This window comes from Durio zibethinus, chromosome 21 (assembly GCF_047325235.1).
Source record: "Durio zibethinus cultivar Kanyao isolate XHJ-2024 chromosome 21, ASM4732523v1, whole genome shotgun sequence".
Classification (NCBI taxonomy): Eukaryota; Viridiplantae; Streptophyta; class Magnoliopsida; order Malvales; family Malvaceae; genus Durio; species Durio zibethinus.
In genome coordinates, this window is record NC_143182.1 from 7,541,337 (window position 1) to 7,557,461 (window position 16,125).

General features: G+C 31.5%; 1 protein-coding gene and 1 pseudogene across 1 annotated transcript; both read left to right on the forward strand.

Moving 5' to 3' along the window:
- The first annotated feature begins 2,357 nt into the window (after positions 1-2,357).
- LOC111306130 (scarecrow-like protein 23 pseudogene) lies at positions 2,358-4,166 on the forward strand (annotated as a pseudogene).
- A 5,491-nt stretch (positions 4,167-9,657) lies between these two features.
- On the forward strand, positions 9,658-16,076 carry LOC111305310 (casein kinase 1-like protein 9). The gene is made up of 14 exons (XM_022902720.2): positions 9,658-10,578; positions 10,688-10,728; positions 11,560-11,629; positions 12,103-12,251; positions 12,340-12,435; positions 12,639-12,709; positions 13,448-13,509; positions 13,620-13,683; positions 13,829-13,913; positions 14,431-14,557; positions 14,737-14,810; positions 14,888-14,951; positions 15,265-15,398; positions 15,706-16,076. Exons 1-14 carry the CDS (start codon positions 10,503-10,505, stop codon positions 15,964-15,966), a joined length of 1,374 nt encoding a protein of 457 aa, XP_022758455.1. The 5' UTR covers positions 9,658-10,502; the 3' UTR covers positions 15,967-16,076.
- Positions 16,077-16,125: the final 49 nt, after the last annotated feature.

Here is a 16,125-nt window from a genome sequence, read left to right on the forward strand (position 1 = left end):
TTTGGTTGAGAATGTTGTAACATTATGTGTCTGTGGTCGTTAACCTATGCACTTGTTTGGGTCTGCAATGGCTTCGATCGAAGTTTAAAAAAAATGAAAATCAATCAGCAGGCGAGATGGACCTGGTTGTTAATTTGAACGTTTTGGCTTTTTTTTTTTTTTTTGGTGACAAGAGAAGGAAAAAGCATTTGACCCCTTAAAGACAGCGTCCGTATTTGGTATTGGTTGGTCTGCTTGAGATGACATTTCTTGACTGATTCTTAAACGTTAAACCCACTCCTTACTCCACTTTCCATCAATTAAATATCGAGTTACAACTAATTATCCTTATCCATTGCTTTTGGGATATATAGTCTTCATTTCAAAATATTACATGATAATAATATGTAAAATTCTTTTTTTTTTTTTTTTTTAAATTTCAGATTCCATCAAAATCATCAGCTTACCAGCACAACAAAAATTTGTATCTGTATATACTTCGTAGAATTGATTATTAGTTTGATAGTTTCAAAATCACACAGTTTTACAGTCATAATGTAAACATGATTATTTTTGTTAGAAATTAACTTACAGTAAAAGTATAATAGAAAAATTAATTATGTCATTAGTAATTCCAAAATCACGTATAGTTTATATTGTGTATTAATTCTATAAATTGATGTGTCATTATCAATGTTGCTGTCACCCCGTCGGCTTCAAGGTGTGCCACTATCATTAACCAAACCATGCATTATTATTACTTTAATTAATTAATTAATTAAACCCTAAATATATTTTTACATTTTAAACTGTCATACTATGGGGCTTAGTTAAAGTAGCCTTAACCAAACTTATGAAGAGGTCAAAGGAAACAAGCTATCTCAATTAAGGGTGTAATTAAGTCGAGTCGAATCGAACAGTGAGAAGTTCGAGTTTAAGCTCGACTCATAATTCGGGATTCGATATTCGGTTCGAACTCGATCGAATTTTATTTTTCAAGCTCGAGCTCGATTCATGATCGAATTTGAGCTACTCAAACTCGTTCGATTAAACTCGATTAATATGTAAAAATAAGGTCGATTCGTATATTCGACAAGAGTTCGATTATTCATGCTCGAACTCGAACTCGGACTCGAAATATTTTATTAATTAAAATAATAAAAATATATTTAAATATAAAAGCTCGATTAAACTCGCGAGCTACTCGAGTCGGATATAAGAATACTTGAATTCAACTCGATTGATAAGTCGAGCTACTTGAGCTCAAGCTCGACTCAATAATAATCAAACCGAATTTGAGTTTTTTTCGAATCAAACTCAAATAACTTGCGAGTACTAATGTATCATTTACACCTCTAATCTCAACATCGCCACGAAAACACACCGATTGAAGTTTTTTTTTTTTCAATTTCCTAAAAATCAGCATATTAACTAACAGCTATCCCGTTTAATGAAAGAATATTACTTCTGTAAATAAAAATTAATTAATCTTTAAAGGGTTCTTAAAACGCTGCTCGTTACTCAAATTCTTATTGTATGATTACCTCATAAGCATTTTCCTTTCGATTAAATCCTTGAAGAAAATCTTTTATTCAGTTTTATATTTTATTATAACTAAAATTTAATCAGCATTTTATAAAAAAAAAGATTTTTGGAATTTTAAATTTTTAAATATTTTATACTAAATTAACCATAAACTCAATATATAATATAAGTCACTTGCAGCTTAATTCAATCTATAACACATAAGCCACGATTTTCATTTTTTTTTGGACAAAATTTAGATAAAATTCTTAATTAGATGGAATTTTTTAGTTTTAAAAAAATTTTAATTAAATTTTCAAATTGATAAATTAATAGAATTCAATATGAAAAATAATAATATATAAAAAAAATTACTAAAAATATTGGTTTTAATTAAAATTTGATAAGTACTCATTTAATTGTAAAAATTCTATCAAAATTTTTATTAAAAATATCCAACTAAAAAACATATTAAATTTATTAATTTTTTTAAAAAAAATTTCATGCTTGATTTATATAAAAAGAATTTTCAATTTATTAAGTTTGATTTTAGATTTTAATTCTTATTTAATCATTTTTAATAAGAAACTTCATAATTTTCACCTAAAAAATTTCATTTAAATCTTTTCCTTTTATTGATAATTTTATATGTGAGGGTAGTTCTTCTTTCTACATCTATGGAAATTCCACCTTACGCTTTCATGGCTTCAAAATATATAAACTTGTTAAAAATCTTAAGAAAGTTAATAATGGGAAAATCACTACCAAAATGACGTTTGCTTGGCTTTTAGCTTCGTATCTTGATCTGTGTCAGGCCATGCCGGCCGAGCTGTTGCATTAAACAAGTCCCAAAGTTTAGTCTTTGCTCCTTTCTTTGGTCATCTTAACTGCCCTAAATTTCCCCTTTAAAAATGGCCTCCAGCTTTGCTTAACACCCTCCCACACCCCTTAACTATTTTTCTCTCTGATTTTCTCTTTCTTCCTTCTGCTTCATCTTTCAATGATGAAAGGAGGATTTGAAGTGTTTCATGCGACTCTAGATATGATCCAGCCTCATTATGAACCAATATGGGATTTTGCCTCTGTTGGGTTTCCAACAACAATTGCTGTCAACTCCATCCCGAGACAAACACTTGAAAATGGTTGCATAAACTTGGAGAGAAATGAGCTCTCAGAGTGGGTTGAGCAAGTCACCAAGCAGCTCATTGATGACTTGCCAGCTGATAATACAGAAACTGATCATAGCAGCTTTCAGGCGGCTGACACATCAATGGTATGCGAGGATAACTTTGCCCCATTGCTGCCGGGTGATTTTAGGCCAACGAAAACTGTAAGGAGTTTTTCGGATGGCAACTGTATTGAAGAGCTTCAATGGAGCAACAAGCTTGTTGGAAACCAAACAAATAACGTTTGCGAAAATAATGGAGGGAATGGTAAAGGGTTAAGTAGGTTAGAAGAGCAAGGTTTAAGCTTGATAACGCTTCTTTTGGAGTGTGCTGTTGCTATCTCTGTTGACAATCTTGGGGAAGCTCATAGAATGTTGCTTGAACTGACCCAGATGGCTTCTCCTTATGCTCTTTCTTGTGCTGAAAGGGTTGTGGCATATTTTGCTAAGGCCATGTCTAGTAGGGTTATTAACTCATGGTTGGGGATTTGCTTTCCTTTGGTAAACTATAAAAGCGTTCATTGTGCCTTCCAAGCCTTCAACAATGTCTCTCCGTTTATTAAATTCGCTCACTTCACCTCCAACCAAGCCATCCTTGAGGCATTTCATCGACGCGATAAGGTTCATATCATAGACCTCGATATCATGCAAGGTTTGCAATGGCCGGCCTTATTTCATATCCTAGCGACGCGTATTGAAGGGCCTCCGCACGTCAGGATGACCGGCATGGGCAGTACAATGGAGCTTCTCGTGGAGACAGGAAAACAACTTTCCAATTTTGCTAAACGCCTTGGAATGTCATTTGAATTCCACCCAATCGCAAAGAAATTTGGAGAAATTGACATTACAATGATACAAGTCCGAAGGGGAGAAACACTAGCTATTCACTGGCTACAGCATTCACTCTATGATGCCACGGGACCCGATTGGAAGACACTGAAACTTTTTGAACAACTGGCTCCAAGAGTGATCACATTGGTCGAGCAAGATCTCTCCCATGGTGGATCTTTCTTGGACCGTTTAGTGGGCTCTCTCCACTACTATTCCACCATGTTTGATTCGCTTGGGGCATATCTGCCAGCTGATGACCCTAGCAGGCATCGCATCGAGCATTGCCTTTTTTATAAGGAAATTAACAACATATTGGCAATAGGAGGCCCCGCAAGAAGTGGGGAGGATAAGTTAAAGCATTGGAGAAGTGAGCTTGCAAGGAATTGCTTTCTGCAGGTGCCAATGAGCAGCAACTCCATGGCTCAGGCACAACTAATATTGAACATGTTCCCTCCTGCTCATGCTTATAGCCTTGTTCAAGGAGATGGAACACTTAGGCTTGGATGGAAAGATACTAGCTTGTTTACTGCTTCTGCTTGGACATCGCATGCCTCTAGATATAGCTGCTGATGTTTTTCCCCTCCTTTTGTAATTTTTTTGTTCTATCTTTTTCATCTACTGTGAACTTGCGTAATTAGTATATAATAAACACTAGAACTAGATGTAATTTAATTCCTCATCCTTGTTCCATAATTCAATCTTTGCAAAGCAAATCATTCTCATAACTTTCTTATTCAATTAATGCTCTGCTTCAAGTTTTAACTAAGTCGTTCGTCACTCGTTTTATATATATACATATAGACACATACATACTCGATCTGACCAAAAACTCCAACTTGTAAATAATAATTTGCAGATATTAAGATCTTTCACTAGAAATCCTAGGGCTATCCGCTTTGTATTCAACCTAGCTAAAACAAAGAAATGATTAGTTGGTTTCGAGGATCGATCTTTCACTAGAGAATAACTTGTTATTCTCTTGTTGGGTCTCGTTTGGTCTTTTTCTTGTCTCCAATCTGTCTGCTAGTGTAACTTCTTATGGGAGGAGAGCTTAATCTTTTAATTAATATATATTTATCTTACTAAATACATTTAAATAGTCTCCCATTGGTATTACTATAACACCCCTTTGATTATTTGCTTAGAGGACGACACGTGATTGTAGTGTTTTTTCTATCATAAATGGTAAAAATTATTATACTGTTTATCGTGCCATAATTGATAAAAAATAATATAATGTTTCTTTTAGCATAATTATAAAATATCTTTTTTATCATAATTGAAAAAACTACTATAATATTTTTCTATCATAATTACAAAAATATCTTTTTATCATAATTAACCAAAATCATATATATATATATATATATATATATTATTACAACATACATAGTTACTTGATAAAATTTATTGACATTGATATTTACATGGACAGTTTCATTTTTTGACACGTAAGAAAATTCTTAAAATTTTTCTTTAAAATGACATATAAGATATTTACTAATTTTAAATTATATATAAAAAATATATATTTCAAAAATGATTGAATCATCTAAAATTTTAAATTATAAATAAAATATCAATTTAAATTTTAATGAAATTCTTATCCCTATATCACCTCATCTCAATTTAAAATTAATTTTTAAGTAATTTAAAATCAAATCCAAATGGAAAGTAATTTAAGTAATTTAAGTGATTCTTCATTTTAAACATCATTTTTCTTCGTCCTTTAAACCCATAAGCCTCTCTAACTATTCTTCAATTAAAGCTTTCAATGACGTGCTGTATTTTTTTAAGTTTCTCAGTTCCTTTCTGTTCTTTTCAAAACTCATTTAAAGTAACTCTTCCTCGAAACCCCAAACCCTTTTATTTTCTCAAAATTATTTCTCTTGAAGAATTATTGTAAGAAATAAAAGTCTCATCTTTTTTGTTAAATGTCTATAGCGCATGTAGCTGACCATCATGTCCCATAACAGGAAGAGGTAGACTGGGAATAGAATATGTCCCACATGGCATATAACCATAAGTTTGTTGATACAAGTAAGAGCCATTATAACTATAAAAATCCTATCAATAGACATTAAACTTATCAAATACATACTCAGTCTAACATGTAACTGATGTAGATCACAAAGCAAACCGACACAAAAATTTCAAATCCAAAATCCTTCAAAATGAAAATATTAGTAAGATCATTTAGTTAACCCATAGTCACCAAACAGAACATTAGCAACACCTTGACCTTCAGTCCCTAAAAGTCAAGTAGTTACAAATGCAACAATTGATGAAAGATAGGGTTGTATAACAATCGACTTGCCAAAGATGACCACAACAACACATTTCAATTTAAGTATACATTGATCAAGTGGATGATGATCTTGATGTTCTTAATGGAAATACTTTAATTCAAGTTTACCAAGATTTTTGTGAGAGCTTTAAGTTTGCATTCTCACATTTCATTGGTTCTACAATCACGGTAAGAGGTTTGCCTTCAAATAACGTGATCAAATAAGCCAATGTCTTAGACCCTCTTTTGGTGTAGTGATGCTAATGGCTTCTATATTGTGGTTTTTCAAGAAATCTCAATAGGTTTGGGACTAGATGACGAGCTCCGTTATCTATCTCGCCACAAGCTTACCAAAAGTGGCATAATTATTGGAGTTGGGGAGTTCTAATGTTACGACCTCAACATGCTTAATCTTCTTAAGCAAGGTGTTGAAGTAAATGGAAATCCATTATGGGGACTAGATGATCCACATGATGCACCCACTTATGATTAGTCATCCAACTCAATAGCTTCTTCAAAGATCACGATGGATCATGAAAAAGTCCTTATGGTGACTTATTTCTTTTTAGGTATTCAAGTCAACTTATATCTCATTGGGATCGTATTCTCTTTCTTGAAAATTTACAAAATTTTAAATTTCTTTTATATAAACAATATCATTTATAATATATTATATATAAATTATCAATTAATTTGTAACTTAGTATTTTTAAATATATGATTATATATTAAATTAATAATTTAAAATAAATTTAAATTTATGAAACATTTAATAAAAATTTTTATATGGGTTAAAAAAACTAATTATTATAATATTACTCCTAACATAATTAATTAAAATTATTGTAATATTTCTCACGCTATAATTACGAAAATACTTTTATAATTGTTTTATATTAAATTTTAACGTAATATAAAATTAATCATATATTAAATTATTAAAATAACATTACCATTATTTTATAAAAATTTGATAGGTGACATTTTATGAAAATTACTATGACACTCTTATTAAATTACATATTAAATTAATTACATAAAACTTAGCTACATATTAAATTATTATAATAAAATAAAATTTAAAAAATATAATTTTTAAATATAAATGTAGAAAGACATAACAAAAAAAAAGTAAATTATTTTTATTTTGTTTTAAATATTTTTACTAAAAGTTTATAAACTACAATAAAATAAAAGTTATACATTTGATTAAATAATTAATAAAAATTCAACTATCAAAATATAGTATAAAAAATTAACAAAAAACTATAATCGTAATATATGAAATACTATATATATTTATTTTAATATTTTTAATTAAATTTATTATTTTTATATTAAAATAATTATAAATATATTCAAAATAATAAATAAATAATAAATAAAATAAAATTTTTTGACAAAAAAATAATTCACCCCTACGGACGAGGGTGTCTATTACTAGTAAAAATTATAAAAATGACTAAGTGCCACAATCTCAATACATATATACATATATATATATATATGTTTGTATATGTATATATGCACGTGCGATATTCTTTTAGGGAAAGTTACATTATTCATGATCATATACTGGACATTAATCCCTGCTAGTCATGCAGTTAGTTAGCTAATCACTCCCTGTAGTGAACAGCACTTGTCCCTATCTCTTTGTCAGTTATTGATGATTCAGCTTAGGATTCTCTCAGTGGGGTTGTGAAATGTGCGACGTCGATGGGCCACTCGCAGTAAATTATGATGTGAACTGCGAAGAAAGGCATATGATGAAACATTAGCGGAAGATGGAGTTTGGACTTTTAAGTTTAGAAGAAAAACATCCCATCTCGGCCTTATAGCTAGCTTTCTCGACCATAATTGTACTTACAGCTAGGTACGATTTTATTTATTATTAGTTAAATTAAAGTATCGATTTTAATAAAATTTATTCAATATAAAATTTTTATTAAAAATTTTTTAATCAATTATAATTATAATAATTTTTATTATTAAATTTAATTTCATTAAAATTAATTTTATTATCCATTCAAATATATATCAAGACAAAAACATACCACTTTGGTCTGTAGCTTTCAATTGTCAAATTGTACACATTCATTGTACCATAATTACTCATATAAAGTATGTACATATACATATATATATGTATATGTATATGTACATATAATGTATACGTATGAATGAAATATACATACATATAAACATCACAAGTTAATTAATAACCCCTGTAGGTATACAAAATCACAAACACCTGGAGACGGTCGGCGCCAGAGAAATTAACTTTCACAACTTTTGTTTAGCTAATTCCGGCGTTCAAATCACTTTTTTTTTTGGGTGTAGCGTGCAAATTAAGGTAATTAGGACCAACTGCAATAAATAAACATGGATAAATAATTTCATAAAAAAATCACACACCCATAAGCAAATTAAAGCTACTCAATATTTATAAAAAAATTAATTTTTTATGAAATATTAAAATTTTAATTTTAATAAATAAAATTGAATTTCTAACAATTTTAAATATATACAAAAATACGGATATACTGGTCAATGACCAAGCAAGTCATGCGAGACCAATCGTTTTGACTGTCAAGCTGCTCAAATTCAATTTTCACCAACAATTTGTGTGAGCAATTGAGCAAGATCTAATTTATGGGCAAAATTGTAATAACAAGGACATTAATTAGATGACAATATACTAATTATGGTACTTATAGCCTTCTCGTCTTTATTTTACAGTAATGTTCTTTTGTCACTGAGATTCTTTTAATGAATGAGTCAGCGCTGGACTTTCATTGGGGTCCAATTAAAAAAAAAAAAAGAGACATGGACTTGTTATAACAATGTTGTTTATTGAATTGAACATTCATACAAATCTTGGCCTTATATAATGGAACCAAATTGAAAAGTTGAAGAACAGCGGTTTATTCCATAATTAAGAATAATTCAGCATAGTATTTATTTTTCAATTATAAATTCCCACATCATATTAACGAGGAGCATGATCCCATGTGGAATGAGTCAAAATTCAGACCCTCCCACCTCAACTCCATGCAATTTCCTCATTAAAAAAAAATTGAAAATAAAGAAACTAGCTTCAACCACTCATGATTTTTTCTAAACAATTGGAACTCAATTTAAAAAAATATATCAGTAAATAAAAATACTTGATTTTCAAATAAGACTAACATATGTTGTTATTGGTATCTTGTAAACATATAATGCAGTTTAAATTAATCTTAATCGAAGATTATTAAAAAGATTTAAATTCAAATTTTATTTTTTTCATCAATGGAGTAAATTTATAGTTAATAAAAATATTTACTACTATTATATTTCTGTGAATATAAAGGAAAGAAGAAGAGATATTGGAGTATTATGTTATTAGTTTATACAATATGCATGTTGATTAAATTTATGAAAATTAAAAATTATGATTGGAAAAAATTAAATAAATAATATTCTTATCAAGTGGATTTTTTAAAAATGTTTTTATCAAGTATGGTAAGTAGATAAAAATTAATAGTAAAATTAAATTAAAAATTAAAAATAAAAGAAAAAAGCCTTAACAAGGGAAAGAAATGTTTTTATTAAATTAATGTTTGATCACTATGGTAAATATTGTAAAAATAAAATTATAAATGCACCAAATTAACTACTAATAAAATCTTGAGGAAAGGCGTAAGATCAAGCAACCGTCTTTAAAAAAATAAATAAATAAAGAAAGTGGAAGAAGTCGAAAGAAAAATCAAAATTTTTTATTTTTGAGTCTAAAAAGTCAATATGTAAAGAGATAAGGGAAAGCACGCTTTGGAAGAAGTTAAAATAAAAAAATAAAAAGTAAAAAAGTTGAAAGAGTGAGAGATGAGAGGGTCAGACTCGGACAGAAGCCAAGCGTGTTTGGTAAGGCGGCAGTTTGAGAAGGTACCGCTTAACCCCTCATCATGTCTTTTTCTTTTTAATTAAAAAAAACTATTTTTTTCAATTATAAAATAAAAAAAACAAATTCAAACTCTCTTTCCCTTTCTTCCCCTTAATTCTCTCTTCCATTTTCTTGCATCATTAATAACAAACACCTGAAAACTATTTCTTTACTATTCTGATTTTCATTTTTATCCCCAAAAAAATAAAAGCTTTCGTATTTCATCTGATTTATTATTTTCAGCCATTTCAGAATTTTCAACCGTTTTTTTTATTTGATTACATTTGGAAGTTTGGTTTTGCTAGTTGATTCCTCCTCTTCCCAGGTCAATGTAGCTGGGTTTTTTTTTTTTTTTTTCCCTAATTAGGGTTTTCATTTCAAATTTTAGGGATTTTGCTATCAAACTATTTAGTCCGTGAAGCTAGATTTTTTGTAATAATCGTCTTTTTATCTTTCCTGGGCTTAGATTGAAATCTCTAATTTTTGTTATTTTTTATTTGTAGCTTTATTCTTCCAAAGGTTTCCTTTTTCTTCTTCTTCTTTTGGGCAAAAGCCCAGATTTTTTTGTTTGACGTTTTTATCCCTGCTGATTATTGAAGAAAGCTAACATTTTTTTTAGTTGATCTGTTGGAGGCTTGGGGTTGTCAATTTGGTAAATCCGTTGAGTTTTGAGGGAGTATTTGGATTAGGGGGCAATAGATGCTGAATTTGACAAATCTGAGTGAAATTAGCTTAGATTAACCACTTTGTGGTATTGGGTATTATTGAAGAGAGTTGTTTTTGTTTGTTTGAGAATGGATCATGTGATTGGTGGTAAGTTCAAGCTTGGAAGAAAGATTGGCAGTGGCTCTTTTGGAGAGCTCTATTTAGGTATAATAATCCAAATCTCTTTGATAACTTTCTCTTTCTTTTATGGAAAATATGTATTGTTTCTTTGTCCGCATTGTGCCCTTTTTCCTGATTTTTTTTTTTGTTGAAGGGGTAAATGTGCAAACTGGAGATGAAGTTGCTGTCAAACTGGTATGTGATCTTTTCTTGAGGATGTGTTTTTGGTTGTGTTTCGTTGGTCTGCTGATGGACTGATTTCTAGCTGTGTTATTAGTAATGATGATTTTGGATCTTGAATACCTATAAATAAAGCAATCTTCTGTTTTTCGTATGCTTGCTTTGGTGGTTGTTTTCACCCCATTTATTTGTAGTCTATTGTCTCTCTCTTAAAAAAAATTTATTGGCAGTTATTCTTGCTTATCTTTTTCTGTTGTTTTAGTGGTACTAACCTTTGGACTTTATTGCATTACGTTTTGGACATTGACTAAAAAATGATCAGAAATATGCTCTTTAGTCATTGCTTTTTTTTTTACCTTAAAAAGAAAAGTGTTTATACTAATGCGCATCTTAATTTGTGTAAAGGAAAGTCATTTGTCCAAGACAGTGTTTGAATATCTAGCTATATTCAGCTTTACATGGTTCATCATTTAAAAATAAAGGCAAGAACATTTGTTGTTGCACTCATTTCCATTCTGAGAAGAAGAAAGTGTTTCTACACAAATGAAAAATTGAAATAACAAATTCATGCTAATTACTAAGCGTAATTTTTGAAGACAATTTATCAGCTTTGTATTTCCAAGCTGCACTTTTCTTTTCTTTATTTCCTCCTTTGGAATGAAGATGTGGTGGTGCACTTTACATACGATAATGTGTCATTTTAGGTGTGAATGTGAAGGGTGTGAAAATTTCCTATTCATGGTAACAGTGATGGGCAGAAAACAATTTTTTTATTTAATGGCATTTTATATTTTCTAACTTCCAAAGCAATGGCCTTGACCTATTTTTTTTTCTTCCTAATTTCAGGAATCTGTGAAGACCAAGCATCCACAGCTTCATTATGAGTCAAAATTGTATATGCTTCTTCAAGGAGGAAGTAAGTCTCTGCCTCTGCTTCTCTCCCCCCCCCCCCCCTCTTGCTGTCTTGATAAATGATTTGATCCTACATAACTTGACTATGGTCTTCTCTGGGTAGCCTTTTCCACTGGACTACCATCATACGAGAAAAAAAAAAAAAACCAGAGAAAAACATGCAAGCTCTTGTCTGATGGAAGTCAGTAATTTCTTTGATTTATAACTTCTTAATCGGTCTTCATTCAATTTGCTATTGATCTTGGTATCTGCTGGTTTAGAAAGAGAATAGTGGGTCTTCTTTCCTTTTCATAATATTTGCACTATCAACTTAGTCTTTAAACAATTTGTTCAGCATGCAATTACAAACCTTTCTCTGGACATGCTGGCAGGTTGATATTTAATCTTGAATACTCTGATGCTTAGTTTTTTTGGATAAATTTTTAAAAGGCACTTTTTTTATCTTTAAATAACTTGGTGAGTTTCTCCTTGATACAGCGGGAATTCCCCACCTCAAGTGGTTTGGAGTTGAAGCGGATTACAATGTCATGGTAATCGACCTTCTTGGACCTAGTCTAGAAGATTTGTTCAACTGCTGCAACAGGAAACTTTCATTAAAAACAGTGTTGATGCTTGCTGATCAATTAGTAAGTACATGACCTTTTTGTGATAAAGAATTAGTTTTGAGTTCTTTCATATTTAATGTTCTCCCTTTTCAATATATTTTTTTTCCAGATTAATAGAGTAGAATATATGCATTCAAGAGGTTTTCTTCACCGTGACATAAAGCCTGACAACTTCTTGATGGGCCTAGGACGCAAGGCAAATCAGGTATTAGTTATTGTGTTTTCTTGTATGATATGTTGGCAATATACCACACGCATACTCATTAGACTGCTAGCACTGCCACCTTCAATTTTGAGTTTCTGGTTATGATAAGAATATTATTCCATTTCTGAGAATAGGACTCTATGACACTTGAAAAGTATGAAATATTGTGGTATCATTTTTTGTTTTTAATTTTTTTATTACAGGTATATATCATTGACTATGGTCTTGCAAAGAAGTATAGGGATCTTCAGACTCATAAGCACATTCCGTACAGGTGATTTTTTGTCTTTTTTGTTTGACTTCTTAATGCAGAAATTCAAACTTGAATATCTCAAAACTGTATAGTTCTCATCATAATACATGACTATTGAGTTAAGATAGTAGATAAGAAAGTTACTTCATGGTCTATATACTTCTTTTCAGCTGGGTGTTTGCTTTACTCATGGATGCAAGTTATATTGCTTTGGCATTTTGTGCAGTTTGAGGAAGCTTTTACTGAAAGTTTTGTCAGCCTTTTGAACCCTTGTAAATAAATATAACTCCAAAACTTGAGGCTATGCTCATATCTCATGCTATTTTTTCTTTCGATGCCATTTTGTTAGGCATTCCACCATGCACTGCTGCCTCAGTGGGGTGAGGTCAGTCTGACTTGATGGAATTGACTTTGATATGGATAAAGGTCTCTTTTGCTTTGGGTGAATTTTGAACATGGAGTGGTTTCTTTTACTCTTGACTCTTAACTGGTTTTATAAAGATTACATACTGCCACTCAAATTTACTCGTTTTCAATATACTAATGCTTAATTATCTTTGATGCCCATCCTACTTTGCTTTAAAATTTAAACATCCATTCTGATTATCACTCTTGCGCTCTCTCAGTTTTCCTTCTTTACTTATTACCTCCTGTCTTTGTATTAAGTTTCTACTTGGTAAAGATGTACTGAGTATTTGGTGCAACCTAGTCCCAAATGGATTTGTTGGTGAAAACAACTGATCAAATTCTTTGCTGCAGAGAAAACAAAAACCTCACAGGAACAGCTCGTTATGCAAGTGTGAACACTCACCTTGGAGTTGGTGAGTCATTTTACTTTGTGACACAACTAGTTGCAGTAAATCATATATCATAGATGTAGGTTTACTTCCTGTTTCTTTTATTAACATACATTCTTTTCTTTTACTGGTAGAGCAAAGCCGAAGAGATGATTTGGAATCCCTTGGTTATGTGCTTATGTATTTCCTGAGAGGAAGGTTGTCTATATAGTGGCCTCATGCTCATTCATTCAATGTTTTATGCATTTCCAGATGATATTTAATTGTTTCTTGTTACTGAATCTTTATTCTTAGTTTTCTTCACATTGATTTTGATTCAATTTGCACAATTTCTTTGCTTCAGCCTTCCCTGGCAAGGGCTAAAAGCTGGCACAAAAAGGCAAAAATATGATAAGATTAGTGAAAAGAAGGTATCAACTCCTATAGAGGTATGATAACTTTCACCATCCTTAGACAAATTGTTTCCCTTCAAGAAATTTGGTTGAGTTACTAATCTGATGTAGGAATTGCTAGTGCTTGTAAACAGGCCTGCTCTTCATCTGTATGCGGGCCAGGCTTGATCTTTGTATTATCCCTGCCCATTTTTATGGAATGTTTGATCATTACTATAAACTTTTTAAAGCAATTTGAATTCTTTTATGGCACATTTTTCCTCATGAATTGCTGTTTCCATAAATGTTTTTGAGAGTAAAAAGTTCCCTATTTGTTTGAGATAAGTCTAATGTAAAAGGGAGGAGAATTAAATTCTTTGGGTTTTGTTATAATGAAATTTAATTTGGCTTGATTAGCAAATAGAAAGCGTGATGTATAAATTTGACAAAGGGAATGCATCTATTAAAGCTAAGTTATGGTCGGCATGTGGTACCAAAATTCAGTGTTAATCCATCTTATGATTGTTATTCTTGTTTCCTTGTTCGGTAATGTTGGTGTATGCGCATTTAACAGGTGCTCTGTAAGTCATATCCATCTGAGTTTGTGTCATATTTTCACTACTGCCGTTCTTTGCGGTTTGAAGATAAACCAGATTATTCATATTTGAAGAGGCTTTTCCGAGACTTGTTTATAAGAGAAGGTTAGTTATCATCATAATAATGACCTTTGTATATATAGTACTCTTTTATTTGTTACTCTCTTTATCTCTCTTTAACACACACACACATACTCAGAGGATGTTATTAAATTAATTTCTTCATGGAATCTCAAAGTCAGTTTTTTTTCTTTATTTGGTTAAAGAAGCTCTCATTGCTGCAGGTTATCAATTTGACTATGTCTTTGACTGGACTGTATTGAAGTACCCACAGATTGGTGGCAGCTCCAGAGGGAGAGTAAGTACTTCTTCACTTCTAGCTCTCGGTTACTGTCATCTTGGGAATATCACTCAGCTTTTCTATCTGTTTCTCAGCATTCCAGTGGAAGAGCAGGTCTAGCTGCAGGGCCAGCCATTGAAAGACCAGAAAGAATATTGGGTCTGCTTTCTTTTAACCGAACTATATTTCTCATTAGATAGTATAATCATACCAGATTCCTGGAACTTAAATATTTGATAGTCAACTATTTGGTTTAGAAGATGGTCATTTGAGTTTATCTAAAAAAATTGAGGAAAAAAAAAAAGATGGCGACTAATATAATGGCAAAAATTATACAATGCGGATGAGTACAATTTTTTTGCAGTCTTCTTCAAAAAAAAAAATGCTTTAACTATTATAATGTTATACTAACCTCTTTGTGTTCTATCTTTGGAACCTCTAATGGGTTATTCCCGTTGACAACAACATTCAGTGGGAAGAGAGATTCGGGATAGATTTTCTGGTGCAGTTGAAGCATTTTCCAAAAGAAATGTTTCGAGTACTAGTCCTCGTCATGAACATTCTCGACACAAGACTGCTGAGGATGTAACTTTGTCAAAGCATGTGGTGAGCTTTAATATCCATTCAAACATTTTGTTTTATCAGCCTTTACATCTGTGTGTGAAAATCTTTTTCTAAAAATGAAATCCTACTAACTTTAAAGGTTCTCAGCCACCAATGTCTTTTTCGGCTGTATTATAGCTAAGCTTTGGACCCACTTTTTGTCCTATTTTATGAATGTGAAGTTAAATATCACAACCTATACCTGTTGCCGTTTTTTAATTTTTGGCCAAGTAATGATTTTGTTCAAGTCATAACACTAGAATGATATGTTCCCATTTCCAACATTCTGATCTTTGGTTTGCTATTTCAGCCTCCTGATTCGGATAAAAGACGCAGTTCTTCTCGATACGGTAGCACTTCAAGGAGAGCTGTTGCCGGCATCCCAAATTCATCAGGTGAACCCAATGATGCTCTACAAAACCGACTGGTGCCAAGTGGTGGTCGCGTGTCTACAACACAAAGAATCCAACTTGCCGTTGAGTCCAAAACATCTAGTCGTGCTGCCCCAGTTAGAGGAAGCCGTGATGATCACCCTCTTCGAAGTTTTGAGCTCCTCTCGATTAGGAAATGATGGAGCAGTAAAACAATTGTAGGCTGATGTTCTTATGAACTTGTAATCTCAAGTGTATAGGGGATATCACCCAGATTCAATGCCACAACAACTTGTGACTTCCTTTACCATATTGCCAAACCACCCCCCCCCCCCCTCCCCCCTTTTTGAAGAGTTTAT